This window comes from Alligator mississippiensis, chromosome 3, assembly GCF_030867095.1.
Source record: "Alligator mississippiensis isolate rAllMis1 chromosome 3, rAllMis1, whole genome shotgun sequence".
NCBI lineage: Eukaryota > Metazoa > Chordata > Crocodylia > Alligatoridae > Alligator > Alligator mississippiensis.
The window spans coordinates 289,165,833-289,192,329 of record NC_081826.1 but is presented as its reverse complement, the minus strand read 5'-3'; the positions used below and the strand labels follow the sequence as shown (position 1 = coordinate 289,192,329).

The 26,497-nt window shown below is 42.1% G+C and overlaps 1 protein-coding gene across 1 annotated transcript in view; it reads right to left on the bottom strand.

Annotated features, from left to right (window-relative positions):
• Positions 1–26,497, bottom strand: part of DYM (dymeclin) — a 374,678-nt gene that overhangs the window by 273,791 nt on the left and 74,390 nt on the right. The window contains exons 7-8 of the mRNA XM_006259049.4: positions 24,415–24,487; positions 1,150–1,275 (exon numbers count right to left, since the gene is read on the bottom strand). Of these exons, the coding sequence (XP_006259111.1) occupies positions 1,150–1,275; positions 24,415–24,487 (199 nt within the window). The remainder of the gene's footprint in view (positions 1–1,149; positions 1,276–24,414; positions 24,488–26,497) is intronic.

The window sequence follows — 26,497 nt, the reverse complement described above, 5'->3', positions numbered from 1 at the left end:
GTCTGGGTGGAGACCTGCACCCACCCAAAGCTCCCCGGAACTTACTGAGACTCTGTGCGTAAACCAATTGCAGGCCTGGGATTATGGATTTGTCTGACTATTAAACTGTTGTTATCCCCATTAATTTGCTGCAACATCATCCACTAAGGAGCAAGGAGGACAGGGAGCACTATACTTATTACTATTATTCCTCTGCACCTCAGCTATAGAAAACAGGTAATGACAGTAATTTCTCCAACTACTGAGCATGGCTAGGACCAATTTATATCATTCAGCCACCGTTTCTGGCTTCACCTCAATATGCCTGTTACATGTGTCCTGGGAGAAACCATTTTACCCTTCAACAAAGTGCAATCATTCAGATGTCTATATTTACTGTTACTGGATAAACCCTAAAAAGAGTTTATAGAATAAAAAGCGCTAACAATCTGTCCCCGGATATCATAAAGTGCATCTGAATGGTTGTCTTGGGATTGCATTCCTGTATCAATGGCAAAAAAGCAGCAGTACCTTCAGCCACTCACTAAATCCTGATTGGAAAGGTGATGTGCATACATGCAAATCCTGAGACTTTTCTGCTCCAGAACAGACACAGGCACAACTTTTCCTTGACAGATGCGATATCTATTCCTAGCCTTAGTGGGAGAGATGAGAGTTCCTGAACCTAACTGTGTTAAAATCATCACAACCCAAAGCATTTAAAAGAATTCAGAACCATTCACCTTCTTCAAGTACGGTTAATGCTTCCTTCCCTCAGGTGTGCTAGAAGGCTAATTTCAGCATCATTTTTGAGGCAGACAAATACTATAACAAGGAATAGTGTGGGAAAACCCCTAAATAATCAAAAAGATTTTTTGTTTAAATTAAAAAGTTTCAAGAAGTTAATCAAGTTTGATATGGATACAACACAGTTATCCTCAATGCGGGTAACTGGTATCCAAACTAAAAGCTGTACTGAAGTTGGGTTAACATTTGGTAATGTTTTCTTTTTTTGAAGTGCCAACAAACTGCAGTCAAAACCTACTACGTTTTCCTCTCCTTACGTTGTCTTCATATACAACAGTCTGCGAACACAAACCAGCAATCTAACAATGGCATGAAAACAATTGTTTTGCTCCCTATAGAACAGAATGCTGGAACGTGACATACCATCGCCCATGCATCAGGTATTTATGAATGATGCTCTCTCGCAGAATTTCCTTATGAAATAGCTGGCAGGAAAGGAAGACAATCAGTGTCGTCACAGCTTCCAAGGAAATGCTGTATGTTATATCTCTGCAGGAAAAAGAGAGTATTCATAAACATTTATCTATTCTTTGTTTATATATTGCATTTGAAGTTATGAGAAAAAAGCTTTAAATTCATGTGTGTTTGTATATTAACTAGAACAAAGAGCCCTTGGCTCTCACTGGGTATATGGGATTAACAAATTCATAACCGAGTCCCAACAAATAAAAGGCATGAAAAGAGAGATCATTCCATACAAACAATAAAACTTTTTCTAGATCTGAGTCTGTTTACAAACAAATAAAAAACCCCAGACATTAAAGGAAAGTAAAAATACAAATTAACTACCCAAAACATAAAAGTTTCATGGTTGAGCAGGCTTTTAAACAAGCTGAATATATTAATAAAATAACGTGTATATTTCAGAAGATTACACTAATACATGCACTGCACAAGCATTTATTTTAAAAAATGTACAGAGAGAATGCCAAGGCCACCCCACAACCCACCATGCTGGATCCGACACAACGTGGGGAAAAAACCTGGCATCCCATGCACTCCCTGCAGGAAAAAGCTGGGTTGCCAAGCTTCTTCCCACAATCCTGCTCAGGCTCCAGCACTGCTGCCCTCCCTGAGGTGCTTGGCAGCCAAGTAAGCAAAATTCAAAGCAGCACTGCAGCTTCTTCCCATGGCAGCAACCAGGTTTTATCCCACAGCGCTGCTGGGGCTCTAGCACCATAGCTCTCACCCAGACCCATGGCTGCCACTGCAGGAACAAACTATGGTGCTGCTGGGGGTCCACCACTATGGGTCTTGTCCAGGAGCCTTGATGCTGCTACAGGAAAGTCCTCCATCAAGCCAGAGCCTGCAGGTTGGTTGCCTGGCTCTCCAGGCCAGATTTTGCCCACAGCCCATGTTTGACATCCCTGTTCAAAATGATCAATGCCTTGTCATACATCACGGACAACTGGGGACAATTCAGAGCTTGCATCTCCCAGTAGACACTGGCACCCAAAAATCAGTATTCAGTGGTCATATTTTGTGCAGTTTCATATGTGAAATTCTAAACAAATTATGTAATGAACCAAGCTGCACACTTACCTATATAATGCATAATATCATAAACTTCTGGTTAAAATAAACTTGTGTGGATTAAATGCTGGTGAAAGCACTAAATCAACAGTGGCAGGTTCTCATTTATTTTGAGGGCATCCGCAAGGTGTACTTTTCTCACAGGACTCTCCATAGTAAAAGGAGCAAGACTTCTTAGAGACAGTTTTTATCCAACCTATTTGCACCAGGTAGAGTGGTAAGTATGCAATGTGGAGTTTGAACTGGCATGCAAAAAGTCACCTCATACAGGGGCTACCATATATCAATCAGATGGAAGCATGAAACAGCAGTGAAATATTAGGTATCGAAATTACTATTCCTGACTCCTGGGGAAAAAAAGTGTCTTCAATGAATAGGGCAAATAGGATAGTCATGCCACGGTTTGGGCACATTAATTGTGAAAGGTGGTGGTGTGGCAAAGTAGATGAGATCTATTATATTAGAGGACTCTATTCCTATTTTGCTGATGAGGGAGATGAAGCTGGTCTTCTTCTAAAATAAGCTGTGAAGCACTCAAAAATATCAATGCCTTTTTGTAAAACAAGTGAATGCGAACCAATGCCCACTTCACTTCAAGCCTAACTGACAGTCCCTGGCTCTGGAAAGGGAACACTGCTGCTCTCTCTCGTATGAAATTTAACAGTGCAGCCACCTAATTCACAACAACTGGGAAACCTGTCACTAGTCTCTTGTGAACAATTTGGTTCATCGTCTACCTCAACATTATCACTTCACAACAATGAAATTCTTAAAAGTGGATAAACTGTTTAAAAATAATATAGAGAGTTAAAAATAGAAAAACAAAGAAACACTCAGCCTCTTTCAATGAATGAGGATTTGTTTTTAAAATGTTACCTAGAACACTGCCTCTTGCAAAAGTGATTTGAGAATTGATTTTATAAACTGGCTGGATTAAAACCTTGTGCTCTGCTAATTTGTCATAGGATTACAGTTGGTATGCTCCAATTCACAAAAATGAACAAGTTTGTTCCCTAAGAAAGTAATGTCATTTTTAGTACACTCAAGTATTTTTAGTATTCTCAGGTGTGCTATTTGCATTATTATAAAACACTAGGAAGAGCCATTATAAAGACTTGGATCATATACAATACTGCATAGATCTTTGTTAACCAAACCTTACAATGTTCTACTGTCATAGATATTAGCCATGAAATTTCTAGGGAAACAGAAAGGTTAATGATCTGTCCAAAGCCAAATTCTGAATAGCAGAGGCAGAATTACAATTTCCTGTATCCCAGTCCTATGTACAGTTCACGGACCAGAGGCAAAGGATTAAAGAAACAATCAAATTTTTAAAGGTAAGATTTGCAGTCAGTTCAGTCCAGGAGAGAAGCCTAAAAGCAGGCTCTCCAAGGGACCAGGGAGCAAGCGATCGGAGAAGAACAAACAGGGCAGTTTGCTGGGAGCAAGAGGAGGAAAGGAGACAGACAGCAAGGCCAGATCTAGCTCTGGGAAAGTGAGTTAGCCAGGTGAGCGGCTGTGTGCATTTCTGACTGTGTGTCTGTGTGGCAGGGCAAGTGCTCCGAGAGGCCTCACTGTTGGTTGAATTGCTGGCTGATTCCCAGTGATTGGTGCTCGGTGGGGGCTTCAAGTCCTAACGAGCTGACCTAGCCAGCTGCAGTCAATTCAGCCCAGGAGAGGAGCCTAAAAGCAGGCTCTCCAAGTAACCAGGGAAGAAAAATCAGGGTAGTCTACTAGCAGTTTGCAGGTCAGTTTGCCACTCCCTCTTTGAAGTGGGGCCTTAAGCTTTCTCAGAAGAGAAAGGCTTGTAAGGAAGGTCTTAAGATATGGTGGAGTTGTGTCATGCAGTCAGACCTGCCACTGCTGCCAAGTCCCACATCTCTGGCTCCTCTGAAGCTTCTACCCAGATGGAGCTCTCAGTGGCGGAGGCTTCAGCCCAGGTCCTGGGCTGCAGGGGGTGCCTAGCGCAGCTCCCAGTGGCTGGGAGCAGGCACAGGAATAGCCCCATTTGTGGGGGGTGTGCTCTGGTGGAGTCTCTAGAGAGCCAGCTGAAGGAGCTCCAGGCAGAGGTGAGCAGGCTGCGCGGCATCAGGGCTGACAAGCAGGAGACAGATGAGTTATGCAGCAGAAGAGTGAGGACAAAAAGATGGAGCAGGAGGACCTGAATGGAGCTCCGGTTCAGTTGTGCAACAGATATGAGACCCTTGCACCACTGGTGGAGGAAGGACCAGAGGCACTTGATCTAGAGGAGAAAGGATGCAAGCTCCTGTCCAGAAGAGGAGACATACAGTGGTGGTAGTGGGCGACTCGCCCCTGAGGGGGATGGAGGGTGCCATCTGCTGCCTGGATCCCTTCGCACAGGAATTCTGCTGCCTTCAGGGGCCCATGTCCAAGATATGATGGAGAGAATTACAAAACTCATCCGGCCCTCCAACCACAACCCCATGCTGCTCATCCATGTAGGCACAAATGACATAGCCAGCAAAAACCCTTGGTGGGTCATGAATGACTACAGGGCTCTGGGGGCTGGGCTCAGGGGCCTGCAGGCACAAGTGGTTTTCTCTTTTGTCCACCCAGTCAGGGATCAGGGCCCCTGGAGGAACAGTTGTATTGAGGAGGTCAACTGGAGGCTCAAGAGATGGTGCTGTCACAGCGAGAGTTTCAGACTTTATCATCATGGAATGCTGTTCCAGGGTAGAGGCTTGTTGGGAAGAGATGGCGTCCACCTCGTGCCAAGGGGAAAGAAACTGGATGGTTGACTTGCTGGAGAGGGCTTTAAACTAGGTGCATCAGGGGATGGGTGTACAGACAGAAATGCAAGCCAGGGGACAGCCAAGCAGGAAGGATGTAGAGAGGGCAGTCAGAGAGGTGTTGAGAGGCTAGAATGACATGGGGGTGGGAGGGAAATTGGGGATTGCCAATGGGGGACTTAAGTGTCTATACGTAAATGCTAGGAGTATGGGAAAAAAGCACCAGGAACTGGGACTCCTGCTCGCAAATAAGGAATATGATCTCATCGGAATATCGGAGACCTGATGGGATGCCACGCATGATTGGGCTGGATGCATAAAGGGCTACAGGCTGCACAGAAGGGATTGGGTAGGGAAGAAGAGAGGAGGTGTAGCTCTCTATATAAAGAAGCCGTACGTCTTCTCGGACACCCAAATTGGTTCAAGAGAAGGATGACTTGAGACCCTGAGGGTCAAGATACACGGGGGGGGAAGAGAGGGGGCCTTGATGGTAGGCATCTACTACAGCCCACCACACCAGGAGGAGGAGCTGGAATTTTCCAGAGAACTGATGGAGGCTGCACATTCAAGGGACATGCTTGTCATGCATGACCTCAACCACCCTGACATCACCTGAGAGGAGCACACAGCCAGATCTGACCAGTCATGTAGGTTTTTGACCTGCGTGGAAGAACTTTATTTAGTACAGAAGGTGAACAGGCCAACAAGGGGGAAGGTTTTGTTGCATACACATGGTGGTTGCCCACCTGGTCGGATACTGGACAGATGCGGGGGTGGGGAGGTGATTGCCAACCAATGGTCATTGTTGAACTGATGAGGGAGAACTTAGAGCAGCTGAATGTCTTCACGTTGGCAGAACTGGGTGAACTACACCTGAGAGCGCTAAGGGAATTGGCTGGAGTCATTGCAGGACTGTTGGCAAAGGTATTTGAAGAATTGTGGTACTCAGGAGAGGTCCCAGAAGACTCTAAAAGGGCCACTGTTGTGCCAATCTAAGAAGGAGAGGAGGGAGGATGTTGGAAAACTATAGGCCAGTCAGTTTGACCTCGATAACAGGTACAATCTTGGGAAAAGTTATCAAGAAGTCCATTTGTGAGATAGTGGCAGAAGGTATGATGCCGAGGGGTAGCCAACATGGTTTTGTTGTGCACAAATCATACCTGACCAACCTTGTCCCCTTCTACGGTTAAGTAACAAACTGCTTGGATGTGGGAGACGCAGTTCATTTCACATACTTGGATTTTAAAAGGGCTTTGATATGGTCTCCCATGACACTCTTATAAAAAAAAAAAAACTGGGGGATGGCAGAGACCACAGTTTGTTCCCTAAGAACAACTGGCTAAGGGGTAGAACCCAGAGAGTGTTAGTGGACGGATCTGTATCATCTTGGAGGGAGGTGGCCAGTGGTATCCCACAGGGTTCAGTTTTTAGCCTCATGATATTCAACATCTTTATCAATGATTTAGATAAGGATGTGGAAAGCACGCCGGCCAAGTATGTGGACAATACTAAGTTATGGGAAAAAGCAGCCATGCTAGGGGATAAGATGAGAATCCAAGCGGACCTGGACAAACTGGAAAGGTTGGTGGAGCGGAACCAGATGCAGTTCAATAGAGATAAATGCTAAGTGTTTCATCTGGGGAGAAGTAACCAGCAACATGAACATGGGTAACTGGTGCCTCCTGAGTCACAGACAGTCAAGTCAGCGACCCGGGGGGGGGGGGGGGGGTGGACTCCCCCCCTTCCACTTCTCCTGGCACCCTCACGACCCGGCCAGTGTTCTCAGAGGGGGCACCAGTGCTCTCACCTGTCGCCTAGCCATAAACTATTAGAGGATGGTTTCAGGAAGAACTTCTATAAAGTAAGGGTGACCAGAGTCTGGAATAGACTTCCCAAGGAGGTGGTGCAGTTCCCAACCATGAAAATCTTCAAAAGGAGACTAGACAGACACCTTGCTGGGATCACATGATCTCAGCAGTATTCCTGCCTAAAGCAGAGGGGTTATCTTTCAAGGTCCCTTCCAGCCCTTAATTTCTATGATTCTATGATTGTGCAAACTGACATGTAGTCATTTTAATTAAAGAGGTGGACATTGTTTTATTCTTGCTGTATTTATATAAGCATTTAAATTCATATGCTTTTTTATTTTTCTATTCTTGAATGTCTGTTCCCCCAAGATAGCTGGCCACAGTTTAGTCAGTTTTAGTGTTTCTAAGGTATCCTGTGTTCTGCTTACCTCTGAAAGTTAGCCAATGCAAATGTTGATCAGTACATCAGAGGCCAAAGGTTGCATTGTGATCTACAATTTTATCTAGGCTACTAACACTGCTGAACTAAGAATTAATAGCAGTTTCTCATCAGATTGACAGTCAATAACAATGCAGCATCATGTCAATCACAACTGAAATGTTTACTTAAATACCAAAAGAAAAGAATATATTGAAAACTATGCTTTCCCTCTAGACCGAAGACTACATGACAACTGATTCTCTCATTTACAGCTTGGAGTCCAGCTTGATGACAAGGAATGCTGATTTGCCCTATATTCAGAACACCACAAAAATCCAGGATACTTGGGTATTTTTATTGGGAGCCTACAAAAAGGTTAAAAAATGAAAAGACTTCAGGATATTTGACCTATGTTCTTTTATAAGTTTATATGTAATCCTTCTCCATTTCTAGTCTTGTAATAGTGCCCAGGAATAAAACCATCTCTTAGGTTTCTTATTCCATGAATTGTTCTATTTCTTATTCTCAACCCCTGCCATATAAAACTACTCAAGTGGAAATACAATTTTGAAGACAAATTAGGGAGTCTTTTTCTATTTTATATGATTCAAAGTGGCTTCCAGGAGTGCCACTCCCCGGCTGGTGCTCGCGCGGGGGGGGACGAGACACCCACCTGCACTCCCACCTGCCCCCTGCCCGTCGCCTACGTGGTGAACGCGGCTTGTCAGGGGCTGCACCAGTGCTCTCAGGAGATGCATGTGCACCCCTGTGCACACCCTACGCATCGCCACTGGGACCCAAAGATCTTCCAAGGTCCCTTCTGGCCTTACAACCTATGAATGGAGATGCCACAACTTCTCTGGGTAGCTTGTTCCAGTGCTTTACTATCTACCTAGCAAGAAAGTTTTTCCCCATATCCAACCTAAACTTCCCAACCTGCAATTTGAGACCATTCATTGTTCCTTGTTCATCATCTGCCACCACTGAACAGTCTAGCTCCATCCTGTTTGTAATCACCCTTCAGGTATTAAAAGCTGCTATTAAATCCCCTCTCAGCCTTCTCTTTTCCACACTAAATAAGTCCAGTTCCTTCAACCTCTCTGCAGAAGTCACGTGTTCCAGCCCCCAGACCACTTTTACTGTCCTCCACTGAATTCTCTCCAACTTATCCACATCCCTTCTGTAGTGGAGTGCCCAAAACTAAACACAGTACTCTACATTTGGCCTCATCAGTGCCAAATAGAGAGACATAATTACTTCCCTTGATCTATTAGCAATGCATCTTCTTGACAACAAGGGCACACTGTTGGCTCATATTCAGCTTACTGTCCACTGTAACCCCCAAGTCCTTTTCTGCAGAGCTGCTGCCCAGCCGGTCAGTCCCAGGCTGTACTGGTGCATTGAATTGTTCCGTCCTGAGAGCAAGACTTTGCACTTCTCCTTATTGAACGTCATGAAATTTCTTTTGGTCCAATTCCCAATTTGTTGAGGTCTCTCTCAATCCTATCCCTGCCCTTCAGCATATCTACTACTCCCCCCACAACCCCACCCCCTCCCTAGTGTGGTATCATCCACAAGTTTGCTGAGGGTATACTCCATCCCACCTTCCAGATTGTTGATGAAGATATTAGACAATACCAGCCCCAGGACCAACCCCTGGGGCACTCCACTTGATGCCAGTTGCCAACAAGACACCGAACCATTGATTATTCATCCAAGTCATACTTTCTTAGCTTAAAAAAATCCTTTTTTTTTGGTTTCTTTATTAAGAAATTCTTTCTTAAAGCCACTTATCAGAATATGTAGATTTAACTGCACGGGGATCATTTCTTTCCTACATTTTCAGCTCCGAATATGAAATTCAAGGTGGATCAGAAGTGGTCACTCACCTTGATCACACACCTTCTCTAAAAAAAAGAATAAAACAAATTTTCTTATTCTTGACCAAGATAACAGACCCAACTCATAGTACAATAGCTAATCTAAGAGCTGCCTTGCAACATAAAGGTCTGCTTGATCTTCCCAGATCAGTGTTTTGATTCATCTCTAGCTTGTATTCCTTTATTGTTTTGTCTGAAATTGTAAATTCACGGGGGCAGGAACCATCTTTGTGTTTTGTGTTGGCACCATGCCTACCACAATGGGATCCTAACTTATGGCTGGACGTCCTGGTGGAAAACATGTAGGAGAAACCAAAAAACAAGCGAGTACCAAAATGAACGCACACCGAAAATCTATCAAAGACACAAATACCAGATTACCTGTGGAGGGCACATTTTTCACAAGACAACCACTCTCTCTCCAATCTCTCAGTTCTAATCCTCAAAGGGAATTTATAAAACACCTTTCACAGACGAGCCTGTGAACTTCACTTCATAAATCTACTAGATACAAAAAATCATGGACTAAACAGACATTGGATTTATGGTACATTATAACCTGCCTGACATCTGATAACCCCAGGCACCTCTGTACGTTTACCCAAAGAACCTTGTCTGCCTATGTCCTTAGACCAGGGGTTGTCAACAGGGGGCACCTGTGCCCCCGGGGGTACTTGGAAAGCGGCTAGGGGGTACGCACGAGTGGGTGGGGACAGAGCACTGCCACCCACCAACTTGCGCTGCTGCCTCCCAGGAGCAGAGCCAGAGGGGTCCAAGGGCAGCGACTCCTCTCTCCAGGCCGCACAAGCATGGCGCGGCTGGCCGGAAATGGGAGTGGGGTGGAGGGGCATGCATACGGCCGCCACCATCCCCCACCCCATGCCACCGCGTGCCAGGCCCCCCCCCCCCCCATGTCAGGCCACTGCACTGCCATCCCCCACCCCATTCTGCCAGAAGTGTACCCAGAAGGGGTACACTTCTTAAAAAAGGATGAAAACCCCTGCCTTAGACCAACACAGCTGCAACCAACACCCCAGGTACCACAAGAAGCAGCCATATTTGTTATAAATGTTTTCTCAGAAATATTAGTATCCAGATCAGGATCCAGGCAGAAGCCTAAGTAACCATTCTGCTGCCCTGGGAAGAGATACTGTTGAGCACTGGAGAGGAGGAGTACAGAGAGCTGAAGGATGCTGCTGGCACCTCCTCTAAAATCAGTAGCCAGGGTTTCTGCCCCACTCGCCCCACCCTAGTTACATTCCTGGATCCAGCTATCTAGACCTTCACCCTACTTGTGAATCAGTACAACAGCACTTGCTGTTCTCTGAAAGAAACTACCCTGTTCCAAAGCTTCACTAAATGTTATTTAATAAGGAAACAGGTTCCTATCCAAAACCCTTAAAAAAAGCTGAAAGAAAAAAATTCATAACACAAGATTACACCAACAACAACAAAATAGGTAGCACACATAAAAATAGATAATATCTAGCCAGTTAATTCTGCATAGCTTCATCCCCCCACCACTGAAATCTTTAACACATAAAAGGAAAAGAAGGAAGAAGAAAAATCCCTCTGCAATCCATTCAGAAATATTAGAGGAATATAATCCTCGTCTCTTTAGGATATGGACAGCAAGGCAGTAGTAGTATGTATTCAAGTACCCACTTTATACAATTTAATTTAGGCAAAGGAAAAATATTCCCATTTCCCTTCACAAGCATGCCCTTCTCCCCGAACAGTAATGCAACTGCGCAATTAGACTTTAACACACATTTAAACAAAGCTTTTTAAGGGGCTCCTTGTTGTAAAGATACACAAAAACAAAGGTACTTGAACAAGGTTTCAAGAGGTCTATGCTCTGCATCTTCCTTCTCTTAGGGAATTACAGGGCTCACTAAAGAAACCATAGTTTTCAAAAGCCCCACCATTGACATTGCTCCTCTGGAGTAAGGAAGAAAGCCCTTTGTACCGCCATCAGATCTTTTGTGGCAGCACAAAGACCAAACGGAAGAAGGATATCCATGCCCTCTGTCACACCACAAATGCCCAAAATTTGTGGCCAAGAAATAGCAGTATGAATTTGTGCTTCTATTGTGGTAGAGATCTATTTACTTTACAGCAGAAGAGTGCAGGCAGTCCGGAGCTGCCCACCATCTCCAGCTACCCCATGCAGGAGCTGTTGGGGGTTCAGAGGCCCAATCCTGCATACTCCAAGAACAGGAATTCCCGGGACATGCAGGATCAGGCCCCTGAAGCCCTGGCAGCACCTACCTGGGTTCCCCTGTTCACAGAGGTGTGCCCTAGGATAGCCCAGCAGGGGATTCCCCAGTCACATTGCTCTGCTGCACTCTGACTCCAGGAACTCATACCTCTGCAAACACAAAACCCCAGGATTTCCCTATTTGCCGAGACACACCCAGGGAATCTTACATGGGGCAAGTCTTTGCAAACAGGGAAACGTTGGGTTTATCCACTAGCAGAGGCCCGCCAGGAGTCCATATCCTGGCACATCTGATCCACTTCATTTGGCAATATCTGTTTAGACCCTCAACCTTTTTAGACTTGAGATACCCCCTTGTTAACCTTAAGGCACCCCTCAGAAAATGTCAGCTCTTAATTATCACTTGTCTTCTGACTACAGAAAAAATAGGAGCAAAGTTCTCTGGTGCAAAGAACTCAGAAAGACCACAACAGTCGGAACTTATTTAACTCTATGAATTTCTGCTACAGCACCATGGCTGAGAATCACTGTGTTATATGATCATGTATGAGAAGATCACAAAGAATAAGGGATATGCCCTTATCCTCCAGTCTTCTAAACATGAACAAACACTTTTTTCTGCAGATAAATGAAAAATATTCTCCCTTGTGTCTTACCATATATCCCTGACTGTCTCATGTTGAGGACTGAGCTCTGGAACTTTAACAATCTTGGGTCTCGGTGTTCTTCCTGCAGGTGCCAATCCTATCTCCTCTCTCTCCTACCTCTCATTAAGGCAGGAGAGCACAGACACAAGGGAGGCCCACTAGCTTCAGATTCAACTTTCTTGCTCTAGGCCCAGAGTCAGCAACATTTTCCAGCAGCGACTAGAATTACCCAGCTCAGGTATGAGATGAACAGGCACTAGGACCCAGACATCTGCACCACTTCCCTCTGCTGCCTAGCTGCAGCATGGCACCAGGTAGTGTGGGCAGAGCCCCCCCACCACTGAAGTCATGGGCTGAGTGGATCAGATCCAAAAGCTCTGAACTGCATCTGACTTACAGGCTGGAGGTTGCTGACTCCCTTGCTATAGAGTCCTGACCTTTCCATTTTTTTTCTACTCAGTCAGGAGCATGAACAAGTGGGGAGAAGCCCATTCCATATCACAGCAGCTCAGTGAATCCTATTTTTTTTAAATCAGTACTTTTACCCTTTCTCCTGCTCCACTCCCTGAGTTTTTAAACACTTTCTTTATTCCCATTTTGGAAAAAATGGTGGTGATTAAACCAATTGTGATGGCAGATTTCTAGTTGTAGCCAGCAGAGCTATCAAACCTCTCCTGTTTTAGGTCAGAACGATTGCAACAGCACATCACCTGCCTGTAAATTCCATTCTTCTAGGCTTTTAAATGCTTAAAACAGCAACATGTTCACACAGCCTTCTTACCAAATAAGTCAGCAGGCTGACAAGGCATTAGAAAAACTTCCAAAGGGTTTCAAAGAGCTTTAGAAATCAAATAGCAGTCTTTTAGGAAAGGCAAGTGGCAGGTAAGGTTCTTTCGAAACTTACCCCAAATCCCAATACACACAAACTTTGATTAAATCTGATCATTGTGGCTTCAGCTTTTCTCTATTTTTTAAAGAAGCTCATGCCTCTTTCCCTTTATTACTCTCTCCAAAATCCCCATAAGAAAGATTTTTTTTTTTTTAAAGAGAGAAGAAACAGCAAATGGAAAACTGCAACTGCCACGTCCAAACTACTGGGAACAAACTTGAATGAAAGATTAGCTCTAGGCATTTAGAACCAGGGTTTATTTTATTTTTGTAGATTTCAGTTTTGCACAAACTTCACCCCAGCAGATATCCTCCACCCAAAGTTTGACACACTGGAGACGGCTACAAATACAAGGATAGGAGATAAAAATAAATAAAGCCAAAAATCTTCCTCACCCCACATATACATCCACCCTTCCTCTGAAAAGAGGTCCCACCTGGCTGGGTCTCCCCACCAATGCCTACTCACACAAGTGCAGCACACTCAAAATGTCAAGAACTTCAGGCTACTTCAGTTCAATAGAAGCACAGCATGCCAAATTAGAAAAACAGAAAGATCACGCTTATTGGTTCTCTAGGAATCGCAACTGTGGCAGACTGGCACTGAAGATGTCACATAAGCAAGCAGGTCTTGAGCTTTCTGAAGGCTTCACAGATCTAAACGAAACCCCTGAACTGCACCACAGACTACTGCTAACAGTAAGCAGCACTGCTTAACAAGCAAATGCTATTATGTACCAGTCCAAGTCTTTGGAGAGATTAAGATATATACCCACAAAGAATGCATTACAGTAATACAGTCCAAAGGAGACAAAATGTGTGGATCATAAGTGGTGAGGTCTGTTCTAGAAAGAAAACTATCACAACCTCCAGGCCAGGCACAGAGGTAAGAAGTATTCCTGGACAACCCTGCAACATGATAAATGTAGCAGAAGATGGGATGTTTAACACGAACTCCAGCTAAAGCATCTAGTTAAAAAAAAGTGTATCAGAATGGGGTGATACTGACTTCTTCAGTTCTAGATGCTTCTCATAGGCAATAGCATCATTTCAGTATCATGCAAACTGAGCTTCAGCTAACTAGCTCTCTTTATCCATCTCCCCCACAGATCAGTTTACTTATCTTCCATGATCAGCACTAAGGAATGGCAGGAATTAGTGCAGTATGCTCCTGTTTAGGACCTCTTCCCCCTCCATTTATTATTTGCCCCCTCATTTCCTAGCAGCTGCTTCCATCCCTTCTCACAAACCAAAAAAGTGACATGGAAGTAGACATGTTGAGTACAAAAAACACACCTTTCACGGACCTTCCTCATCTTCCAGCTGCTAATCTACCGTAGTGTAAAACACCACTAAGAGCTAGTTTCTGTTCTCAATGTTATTCACCTTAACCTCCAACTGGGAACCAACAAGGGTTGCAGAGGCAATAAATAAGAAAAATCGCACCTAAAAATGGTCTCCTAAGGGTCGCTTGCCATGTAATATAACATAAAATATTCATATGCTTCTGTTGGCACCTCTTGTTCATTATACAATGGGCTGTAGGTATTTTTATATATACATATATATATATATATATATATATATATATATATATATATATATATATATATATATATATATATATATATATACACACACACACACACACACACACACACACACACACACACACACACAGAGAGATTGGCAAATTGAGGCATACAGTATTTGAAGCAATTTCACCACGATTACACTGTTAGCCAACAGTCCAGCCGGAAACAGAGCCCAAGACTTGAACTCCTACACTGTCACACACACCACTACAGCAAACCCTCTCTCTCTCTCTAAGTGTTTTCTTGAACTTTTGCCCAGCCAGTAGAACCTACTCTAATCATTAAAAGGTTAGAATGCAACTAATTTTCTGATTTAGGAAGCCTGCCAGAAGAGCTGATTCATACAAAAAGTTTCAAATCATACAGGAACCAGGTTTCATTTCCCTGCTTCCTGAGGGCCCACCAGAAAGGTGAAAGAGGAGTCACCAAAGAGAACAGATCAGGTTTGAATACTGAAAAGCAAGCACAGTATCTGGTTATCAGTCTCAGGATATAAGTACAACAGCTCAATTGAACGTCATCTTTCCGCTTGGAATTACTCCCAAATTTACACCCACTGATGGCAAACACGCATGTTGGCCGCCAAAAAGTACACTACGCTAGCTAGAGCTGACTCCAAACATTTGGAAAATGTCCCAAATACATACTCAAGAAATACCAACCAAAAGGACACTACCAACTTTTCCTACCACCTTCTGTCATGGCAAAGCACAAAAACAATTCCACCTAATTTTTCCACTTCCATAGATGGACAGGGAGCATGGAAGTAGACAAACTGAGAATCAAGACTTCTGGGCTTTCTTCTGGACTCATTGTCTGATGCTGTACAAACCTCAGTCTCCCTGTACCTCAATTTTTCACATCTGTAGGATAGAAATAATACTTATCCATTTCCACAAGGGTAAATTATTTTACTGGAGTTCATTAAATCATATATAATATTCGCAAATTGCTGTGTACTAGCATATGCCCTATATCACACATTAATCTTTCATGTCAACAAGTCAAGCCTTCTAAAAATTGTTTTGGCCAAATCAGATACATTGTCATTAGCACAAGAGAAGACATAAGATAATGGCCTCATTAGACCAAACCATAAACATGTATAGATTAAATATTACAAAAACTGAATCCTGAATGACACAACATTCTTGTCAATAAAAATAGTAGTAAGAAAGAAAATAAACTTCTTTGGGATGTTCATTATATGATAACTTTACCTTCATTGGGTATTTTATAAAATGTTAAAATAAGACAGTTCACCAAAAAATCCAGAACAAGGATACTTTGATAACACCTAGAAATAAACTTGTTAGGCACTAGCTAAATCTGGTGATGAAGGTCTCAGCTTCAGACAAATAGGAGATGGAGCTGGCAATCACTGAGGTATTGGTGTAACCACGATATCTGACCAGGAACAGTGACAGGACACAGTACTAAAATATCACGCAGCCCTCCAAAATGAAAGACAGGCACCCATCATCACTCACTGGGACAGATCAGAAACAACCTGACAGCACCATTTGATGGAATTTTGTGCACTCCTAGACCACATAGTTGTATCAGGAACATCTTAAACAGACAAGGGGAAAGGATACTGGGAAGATGAAAACTTTCCAAAGGTGTCTGATTTAAACCCTTGAGGAGATGACTGACAATAAAATCAGCAGCATTTCCGTGCAGTCCTGGCAATTAGTTATGTTTTTGGGATGGAGCCTAGCTGAAGGACTGCCAAAGATTTGAGGATGTCATCTGCTGCAGACAGCCAGCCACCACTTTCTCAAATCTTTTCCCCAGATGGCAGACATTAAAACTAGGTGACTATTTGCCAAGAATCTGGAATCTAGAGTTCGTTTCTTTGAAAAAAGCTTAATTACAAGCTTGGTCGACTGTTACCAATGAATACCTTGGTTTTCTCCTTCCAGAAAACAGCCCAGGCTTCCCCATGAAAGCTTTCAACAATCAGCATGAATATTGGCTCTGGTTTACATTAATTTAGGCACATCACTAGGACCCATCACTGAGGCATTAACTGGAATTCATTAAAGGATGGCAGGGTTTCTTCTAACCTACACTGCAACATCAAATTTTAGCAAGGTTCCTCTGAATCTGGTTAAATCCATTTAAAAGAATAACGTTCCTAATAACTCCAAACAAATGCCTACAGAATTGCTCCAAGCGAATAAGGGCATAAAAAAAAATGTAGTACATTTGTAGACACTTCAAAAGGGGAGGAGAGCTACACTTGCTCAGGAGTGTGCAGCAACTGTTACGCTGCCATTGCCTTAGGTATGCGCGATCCCATAGCAATATACGTGGGCTAAGTTACCCAAATCTGACCCTCCATGAAGCAGAGTTACAATTGGAGTAGTTAATACTTACAGTGTAACTGCACACTCCCAAGTAGCAGCTTACCTTGTCCTTTTGAAGCTACTATAAACTTTTGTTTGTCCATACCATAAAACTTGTTTTATGAAACAGATCCACAGATATCTGTCTCTTACTCCCCAACACATCTTTGATGTAGCAACACAGCAATTCCTTGTACATTCATCACCAAACCACCTTCAGAAGGAATATTCTCATCTTTTCTTATCTCATCTTTTCCTATCCATCTTTACCACCAATTATTTGTAAAGTACGGTGATCTGTGAGGATGACCTGAAGTCAACACACTGACAGCTGTTCCATACAATGTGAGGGTGCAGACACGCATAACAAGTGAACAGCTCCAAAGTGTCACTGATCAAGGCACCAGTTCACAGCTATGGGTGAAGTGCTGTGGTTCTGACACTGAAGGGTGGGAATGAGCACCCAGACCAGCAAGTCTTATAGGGGTAAGTACTTGCACCCATACTTTGGCAGTCCCAAGGAGTGGGTGGGTTACTTGTGGTTGGGGGCATTTTCATTTTTCTGCTGTCCCTTCCCTTCCTAAATAAGTGCAATAAACTTCAATAGCCTGTACCTGACTGAAGCCTGCACTGTGCTTGCCTTATTTGGGGGTGCAGTGGGTATGGGGAAATGGGTGCAGAAGGGAAGGGAAGACTGCTTGGATGCCTAGCAGACCAACCAGATCTATATCATGAAACGCTTGGTGTCTACATGTTACACTGAACCAGTTCAAAATAATACTTGATTTTCCAGAGATACTTTTAAACCATTCCAGGCAGCTTTAAACCAGGGTTGCCAACTCTCCATAAATTTAAGTAAATTTCATAAATTCCATAAATTTATGGACAATCTGTTAAAAAACAAACAAACAAACCACAATGCTAAAAACAACTGCCCATAAAAAAAGGGGTGTCCATGCGGAAAAAAACAAACAAGCAAAATAAGCAACGGGGAGCTTGATTGAAGATACCTGGTCAGAAAGAAACTGGAAACAAAGCACTCAGTGTCTGAGTGGGAGCAAACCATCCTTCAGGGAGCACTCTCTCAGGACTCTGTAGCCCACAGGACTCTCCATAACCCGCTTACCCACTGACGCGTGCTGCTGCTGCTCTGTCCCATCTCCTGGCCTGGAATGCTGCTGGGTCTCAGGTAGGCAGACAGTAGTCCTGTGTGTGTTTGTGCCAGAATGGGGGACCTACATGGTACAGGGTAGGGTTGGGGGCATCAGGGTGTGGGCGTAATGGACCCTTGGGGTGGAAGCAGCATGGTGTAAAGCTACTGCTGCAGTTGAGCAGAATTGCCAATCCAAGAAAAAAAAATAACACTGATAATCTGCAAACTTTTTACTGACAATCAAACTTTTCTTTTTTAACATGGCTGTCATTACACTCGTAATTTGAACAAAGCCCTTGTCCAGGAACTGGCAGAAGGGTTACATTTACATTATATAAAACTTATGTGAGTAAAAACATTTGTCAGTTAAAAAAAATAAAAATTGGTTGTCAGTAAAAAGTATGCAGACTGTCAGTTAAAAAAAACCCCTTGGCTTGGCAACCCTGCTTTAAACCAATTTAACAGGTCCATTTGTCTGTCTGCTTCAGGTTTAAATCGCATTTAAATGTGGTCTAATCCATTTATGTTTCCATACTCTTAAATCCCTCACGATTTCAACATTCTGGCTATATACAAAGATGAACCAGAGACTAGGATGAATTTTTCCTTTAATATTCAAGATAGATTTCGCTCAAACAAAACATTACAGTGAAATAACTTTTCAAGTAGGCTAACTGCTGCAAGATTGGGAATATACCTGAAAAAGGAAGCGCTCTATCTAAATGGAAGTATTTTAAATTATTATTAGAGAATATCAAAACGAGACGATACAACCTTTTCAGAACGTTAGGGAAGGAAAATAGGGGAGGAGGCTTCTTAACCTCCTCCCTTCATTATAATTAGTGAGGAGAAAGGAAAGCAACAAGGAATTGTAAGTCTAATTACATATAGGTAGTATTGTTTCTACAGTTCCATGAGATTGTAAATGTCATAATCAATATTATACAGACTATAATTTTGAAATATACATCTCAAAGGTACTGTAACTAAACCACACTATCAACTTGTAACCTGCTACATATCATTTTGCCCTAGGAAATGCAAAGAGCATTCCAACCATTCAAACCTTATTAAAATGGTCCTAATAATTTTTTTCCCCAAATCTGAAAATAAACAATGTTTAAGCCTGGAACAGTTTTTCGTTCACTACAGAAAGTAACAGAACGTAAGGCAAACAACAGCTATATTATAGTGGCACCACAGGGTGCTGGTTAACAATGATGTAACTGGATCAGAGAACTTCAGTGTTCTTCCTCACTATGTATCTAGGGTTTTTAATTAAGTGAAAATGTGCAACCAGACATGCTATTATACACACTAATTCTTCACAAACTACTGCAAGAAACCTTTATATTTTAACCTGTTTTGAGCTTTACCCTACAATAAAATGCTAGTATCACTCACTACATAATGCATATACTGTATATAGGATTAAATATTTAGGCATTACGATACAACTAACCATGCAGCCGTGCTTGTTCATGCAGCACACCTTTGGGTGCTTATACTGACAAGATTAGAAGAAGCAACATCTTAATACATCTAAAGAAGGCAGCAATCGAAAACCATTGCACAGTACCTCTCATTGGAGATTAGCACAATGTTTTGGGGTTTTTGGCAAGTACAAACATCCAATGCACATTTTAAGTGAACCAATCTTCAAATTAGAGCCTATGTTAGCTTTTAATTTTAAAACATGTTACATGAATTAATTACTCTGGTCCACCTAGGGTTTTCTGAACCACATTTTCTTTCTGTAGTTGGAATAATTCAGAATCTTACAAGAAGACAGTGAGATCTTTTGGCACTCTGCCAAAAATGTTTTTCTGACCCCTGACCTGTAAGGTCACCAACTATCCTGAAGCCAAGAATGCCACTTGTTCCTGCTCAACTGATGGTAACTCAGAGAAGGCACAAGGCAGCAGCTAGATCTTCAGCTATACACTGTAATTGAGAAATGTCTTTCTACATTCTGATGTTCTTCCAGGACATACACCACAACACACCTCTGAGGCCTTTCCAGCCAAAGCTCAAGACACGCGTTTTTTCAGTATTACTAAATGGAAAGGTTTGTATTTCTGTGTGACAGAGACAGGGAGGGGAGTCACAAAATTATTTTGTCTTTTATGCAGTATACATATAGTGGATATTAACGTTAGGCTATGCTTTCCATTTGCTACTTTCAAACTCATCTTCCACATGTTCCCACAATATCTGTTCAATCACTTATATATGCTCTATTCTAGGGAAACTCAAGACTAAATATCAGGGACTGTCTTCCCTTGTTTTACAAACATAAATTTTACCACAGTAATCCAAGTATTCTTTTTGCTTTCTATAAGCATGAGAAAAGTTCGGTCTACAATAGACTGGGTCCTCTACTGGATGTAATAGGTAACATGTCCACACATTACCCAATAACCTCAAGGGAAACACCCTAAAATGCTACAATCACAAAAGAGTTTAAGCTTCCAGTAACTATGCAGATGCACTGTCTTCACAGATATGAAATGCCTGCCATGACAGATATGGAATCATTTAAGCAGTAAAGCACCCAGGGTACACTTGCTGTATTATGGACATAAGGATACAAGAGACTATTATGCAACTGTCTATTCATTCCAAAGCATCCTATTCTTTTTTTTTTTTTTAGCAACGGGGTGGAATGTGGTTTAATGGCGTATCTAAAGAAGCAATAAATTCAGAAAGCAAGTTCCAGGAAGTGGCCTTTTCTCGTTGAAACCGTCTGCAGAACATTATGGGCCTAGCTAAGCAGTGAAAATCCTCTGGAGGCATACAGAATATTGCTAATGAAAGGCCTACTTGATTAAAGCTCTGCTCGACTGAATTCAGCATTGAAATATTAAAAGTCTCATTTCCATAGGGTCAGACAAGTCACTGCATTTGGGATCAGGAAACAATTTTACCCCATGGTCAGACTGGCACGGACTGTGAAAGTTTTAGCCTTCATCTGTAGCAGGAGGTATAGCCCTCTTCCTTGAATCTCAAGTGTATTTTAACAAATACAATTCCTATCTTTGCAATGGCAGGATGTTGACAGTGCCAGTGCTCATGCCCTGCCCCTCAGGTTTCAACCATTACGCCCAGTAGTTATGTATAAGGATTTCCTCCCAAAATTTTAGGAATTGGTTAGACCAGTGGTTCCCAATCTTTTCAGACTCAAGGCACATTCAAAAAATGCCAGCTCTTAAGCCTTCATTCATTTTTTTTTTTTACTAGAGAAAAATAATGCAGCAATACTTCTGTTGCAAAAACCAAGACAGATCATAACAGGTCAAAATGTTTTTGACACTATGGTTTCCTGCTGATATCTCTGGGTTTATCTTGTGAATCGCATGTAAGTTTTTGCACACCTAACAGTGTTAATTTGTGTGTGGCATCTTTAAAAGGATCTCAGGGCACCCTGGTTGAGAATCATCGATTCAGACAAGCATTTTTCCAGCATGGTTTAGACAAGGATGATCCTGAACCCAGAGGGAGGTGGAATGAACTAAATAACTTCCTGAGGTCCCTCCCAGCCCTAATGTTTTATGTTTATGACTCTTTAGATCATCATTTAAAACCTTACAGATCTCAGCTGCAAAGGCATCACTAATACAAGTTGGAACAACTGCCTGTTTTCTAGTAGAAGAGACTTCAAGTCTTCCTACTAATGGAATGCCAAGCAGATCATAAAAATTCTAAGTAATGTAGCCCTTTTAAACTGAAATACCCTGGCCTCCCTATTCTTTTCCAAAATCTACACATCAGTTTGTAAATTTTCTAGATATTAAAGCAGTAAGTCAGTAATTAACCACCCCCTTTAAAAACAAAATAGGGAAAGAATTCACCTGATAAATCAGACTGGGGGAATACTCACTGGCAAATGAACCTAGAATTCACCTGAAAATCTGAAGTTACCTAAAGCCAAAAATGTTTTACCACCACCACATCTCTAGGAAACTGTATACAGTCCACAACAGAGACATGAGCTACGAGTTCCTTCTAGCTGATCACGCATCTACTAGAAAGTGACTTTCAGCAATTGATAAACAGAAAGGACCACACAAGGGGTGGCCAACACACAGCAAGCCTGCTACAAGTGGCACAGGCAGCTTGTGCGTGACACATGGTGGATCAGGATGGGGACAGACAACACAGACACAGTGAGAAGGAGAAAGCAGAACAGCAGATGAGGCAGGGACCAGGAAAATAGAGTAGATCAGGCAGGGGAAGAGGATCAGAGTGGCAATCCAGGATGATGTGGGGCTAATTTGTGGCATGCATGCCTGTCAAAAAGATTGGCTCCCACCTAACTAAACTAAGAGCAAAAGCTCAATGAAGAATTTGTTTTGGGTTTGTTTTTGTTTTTTTTGGTTTTTTTGGGGGGGGGGGGAGGAGTTATTTGTGCATTAAAGGAAATGGTTTTCCATACTACTCAGTCACATGGAGGAAGCAATGGCTGAAACAGCATTACATTACTCAAGATACCAAAATTTACATTTTAAAGTACATAATATTACATTTAAGATGTGGCCAATCCATTGGCACTTTAACATATTAGCTCAGGAAAATTCTGTCTAAAAAGGCTTAAGTTATAAGATGATGTTGCTTGTGTATTTCTTATAAACCAAAGCTATGAGCGTAAAGAAATTACAGCATTTCCCACAGAGCTAGGCAGTTTTGAAAATGCTTAAAGACTTCACCAGGTCACTTCTCCCCACCTCCCTTCCTGCTATTGATATAATTGAGGCTTCAGATAGCTACTGCTATTCCTAACAAGCATAGTCACAGGAAGGTAGAGATGCCAGTAGGATCTAACTGTTGAAATGGGTTAAAACAACCATGTTTTTACTGAAAAAAGAGAATGCCATATTTTATCACATACACCTTGCACCTTCCCCGCCCCCCCAAATAAATTGGGGTGTGTGTATTTAGCAGGAAAGCTGATTTTCTGACGGGGACAGACGCACCCTACACAGATTCCTTCTGCAGCTGTTGAACTACATTGCTATTCCACTGAGGGAGTCAATCAACATAGTGTTCTTCACTCCAGAGGTGTTATGTCTCTCCTTTTTTAAATTTTTCTGTCTGCTAGCTGCCCCTGGTCTCCCTCCTACTATTTCACCCTTAGGTAAGCAAGAAAGAGAGAGAGAGTCAGCTGAAGAGGAGGCTATATGCCTGCTCTATGCAGCCATAACTCTGGAAATCTCTTTTTTCTCTTTCAATCTACTGTTCAAAAACAAAGGTGCACATTATATCCAAGGTGCACTGCATGAAAGAAAATATGGTATCTGACACTGAACTTCATACAACCATTCTGCCATCTAAGAAAGTTACAGGATTTCTGAATGTGGCTATATTTCTTCACCGAGTGGTTCCTTTAATCTGTTCCAAACAAGAAGTGTAAAACTATGCCAGGAAGTACTGACAATGCCCCTTTGTTTTGCAGGCTGACACTAAATCATACCACTATTTCATTATACAGTAATGACTCAAAACACTAGTATATTATTGACAGGATTATAGTTAATTAGATTAATATTTCAGAAATAATTGTATCTTCATCTCGGCAGTGAATGCATTTGTCAGCTTTCCAACCAAAAGAGCAATCAGCAATGTAAAAACTAGGTCAGCAACAGAACTAAAAATTACACTGCAACAGATAACCTAATAAAAGCCAGATAACAACAGAAATTCTTTTAGGACTTCTATATTTTAACAGTCAGTTTGGTGTCTAGAGATCTAGAGAAGCAGTCTGCCCAAGCCTTTGAATTCTGAAAAATCAGTTCCACTGTAGTTCAAACTAGGAAGAGCAACATGATTTGAGTTTTAAAAAACCAGCACCAGGTATAAGTGCAGGGGAGACCAGGAATCTTTTCTCAGATCATCTTCCATCCCTGGTCTGTGAGCAAAGACAATCATTATATTGGCACTTTGAAAGTTTCACATCACCTGTAGTGATGACAGTTTTACCAATGTGGGAATAGCCATGCCTCTTACTTACTCAAACCATAATAATTATGATATCCCCAACTAAGAGAGTGCCAGCCTCAACTTTTCAAAGTGTGTGCTCTCCATATATCCCCAGAAGCACTGTACTGGCTCAAAATGAAACTATTACATAAAATGGGAAGGGCCAGAACAAATGGACTGAAGTGGGAAAGTAGCTGACCTGCAAAATATTCAGCTAACAAATATCTAGGGTCAGGTCCAGGAGACATCATATCACTATTTATTACACTGTAGACATGATGGTCTAGTATCCAAATAAAATGATTTTTCCAAACACAGCAAACCTTGGAATGATGGAAGAAGATATTCTGTTTGGAAGGTACAAATACCCAGTTTGGAAAAAATATTCTTATAGGTACTTACAGAAGAGGAATTTCTACAATGAGCTGGATGAGACAACATAGCAATTCTTCTATCAGATCTTCACATTCCACTCCTGAAAAAGAATAAGGAAATGTTACTCTGCTGCATTCTCAAAGCGAAAAAAAGAATGAAAGAAAGAAACTACAGCTTCAACTCAATTGCCATCTGGATTTACTTGATTAAGGCATTAAATACAAACCATTAAAGACAGTGGTCCCATCAAGACATTAAAAAAAACAACAACAAACAAGTTGCTATCTAAGCTACAAGAGCTGCTGCAATTATTAAAACCAAAAGAATTAGGGTATTAAAACTTTTCACAATGACAGTATCAAATGTCTAGTATGCAAACAAATGGATAAATTAAATAGGATGTTTAGTGACAGGGAGCAAGCCAATACCTGGGACAAGCCAGAAGTACACCCAGGTCTTGTTCAATACAAAAATTCTATCACTTTAACTATAGTCATATAGTTATTACTACAGGAAACAATAAGCTACACCAGTACAAGGCACCTTTCGACTTCTATGACTATAGCCATGTTAGGATTTGTTCCATGCCCACGTTACTGCCATCCAGTGCATGGTACACAGGTGTCATTTATTTACTTATTTTTTGTGGGGAAGCATATGTTGTTTTTTCTTGTTCATTGTTTGTCAGGTATTGTAAGTCACACTGCACATTTCTAAATAGGGTGGGATATAAATCTAAACAACAACAGGACAACTATTTCAGTTGAGAAATCACATCCCTAATCAACTTAAACAGGTACACAAATGTGTGAACTATGCCACAGAACAGCTAGTTGTTTCCAGAAACCTGAATAAGTTGTAGGGTTGATAAATATTTTTTTAATTTAATTTTTTAAAATTTAAAATTAATATATAAAACTTTTACTTTAAAAAAGCAAACCCATTTAAAAGAAATCTGCATTGATTATATTAAGCCTAATGTTACTACACCATCATAAATATTCGCATAAAATATATATTCTGAATCCAAAAAGCCTCTAAAATTAAAGGGCGTTTGAGTCTCTGTAAAAAAAAAAAAAAAAAAAGAACGAAGAGAAAAACATCCAACTTTTGAGGAGACACTTCAGAAATATTCATTAATAGACTTTTATAATATTAGAATTAAGTCTGTCTGTCTGTCTGTTCGTAGCGCTTTATTCGCACTCTGATTGACTGACGAAAACAGCCAGAGTGCTCCAAGCATGGGGGAGCCCTGCCATGATTCCGAAGCCATGCCAAGAACCAGACAGACGATGGGGGAGCTGAGGCCAGGTCCCCTACCATGCTCCCTGCAAATACAGCGACAGCATAGGGCGTTAGGTGGCGGCACTCCATCCCAGCCCCTTCCTCCCCCCGCCCCCGTTATTCTTGACGGGCAATTAGCTGGTATATTATATGCATGAATGGCTTTATCTTGTGGGGAACACTCACAGGCTTTGGTAGAGACTGAAAGTCTCCACCGAACCATAGAAAATGAGGGTTGGAAGGGATCTCAGGAGGTCATTTAGTCCAACCCCCTGCTCAAAGCAGGACAATCCTCAACTAGATCATCTCAGATAAGGCTTTGTCCAGCCGGGTCTTAAAAACCTCCAAGGATGGAGATTCCACCACCTCTCTCTGTAACCTGTTCCAGTGCTTTACTAACCTCCCAGTGAGAGCATTTTTCTTAATATCCAACCTAAACCTCCTTTGCTGCAACTTGAGACCCTTGATCCTTGTTCTGTCATCTGCCACCAGTGAGAACAGTCCAGCTCCATTCTCTTTGGAAACACTCAGGTAGTTGAAGGCTGTATTAAATCTCAGTCTTCTTTTCTGCAGACTAAATAAGCCCAGCTCCCTCAGCCTGTCCTCATAAGACATGTACCCCAACCCCCTCACCATTCTTGCTGCTGTCCGCTGGACTCTCTCTAATTTGTCTACATCCTTGCTGTAGCGGGGGACCCAAAAATGGACACAGTACTCCAGATGTGGACTCACCAGTACCAAATAGAAGGCTAAATGTAGCCCCTACCTTCAACTCCAAGAGATACCATTTGATATCTCAGCAGGATCAGACTCCAGTTAGCATCTT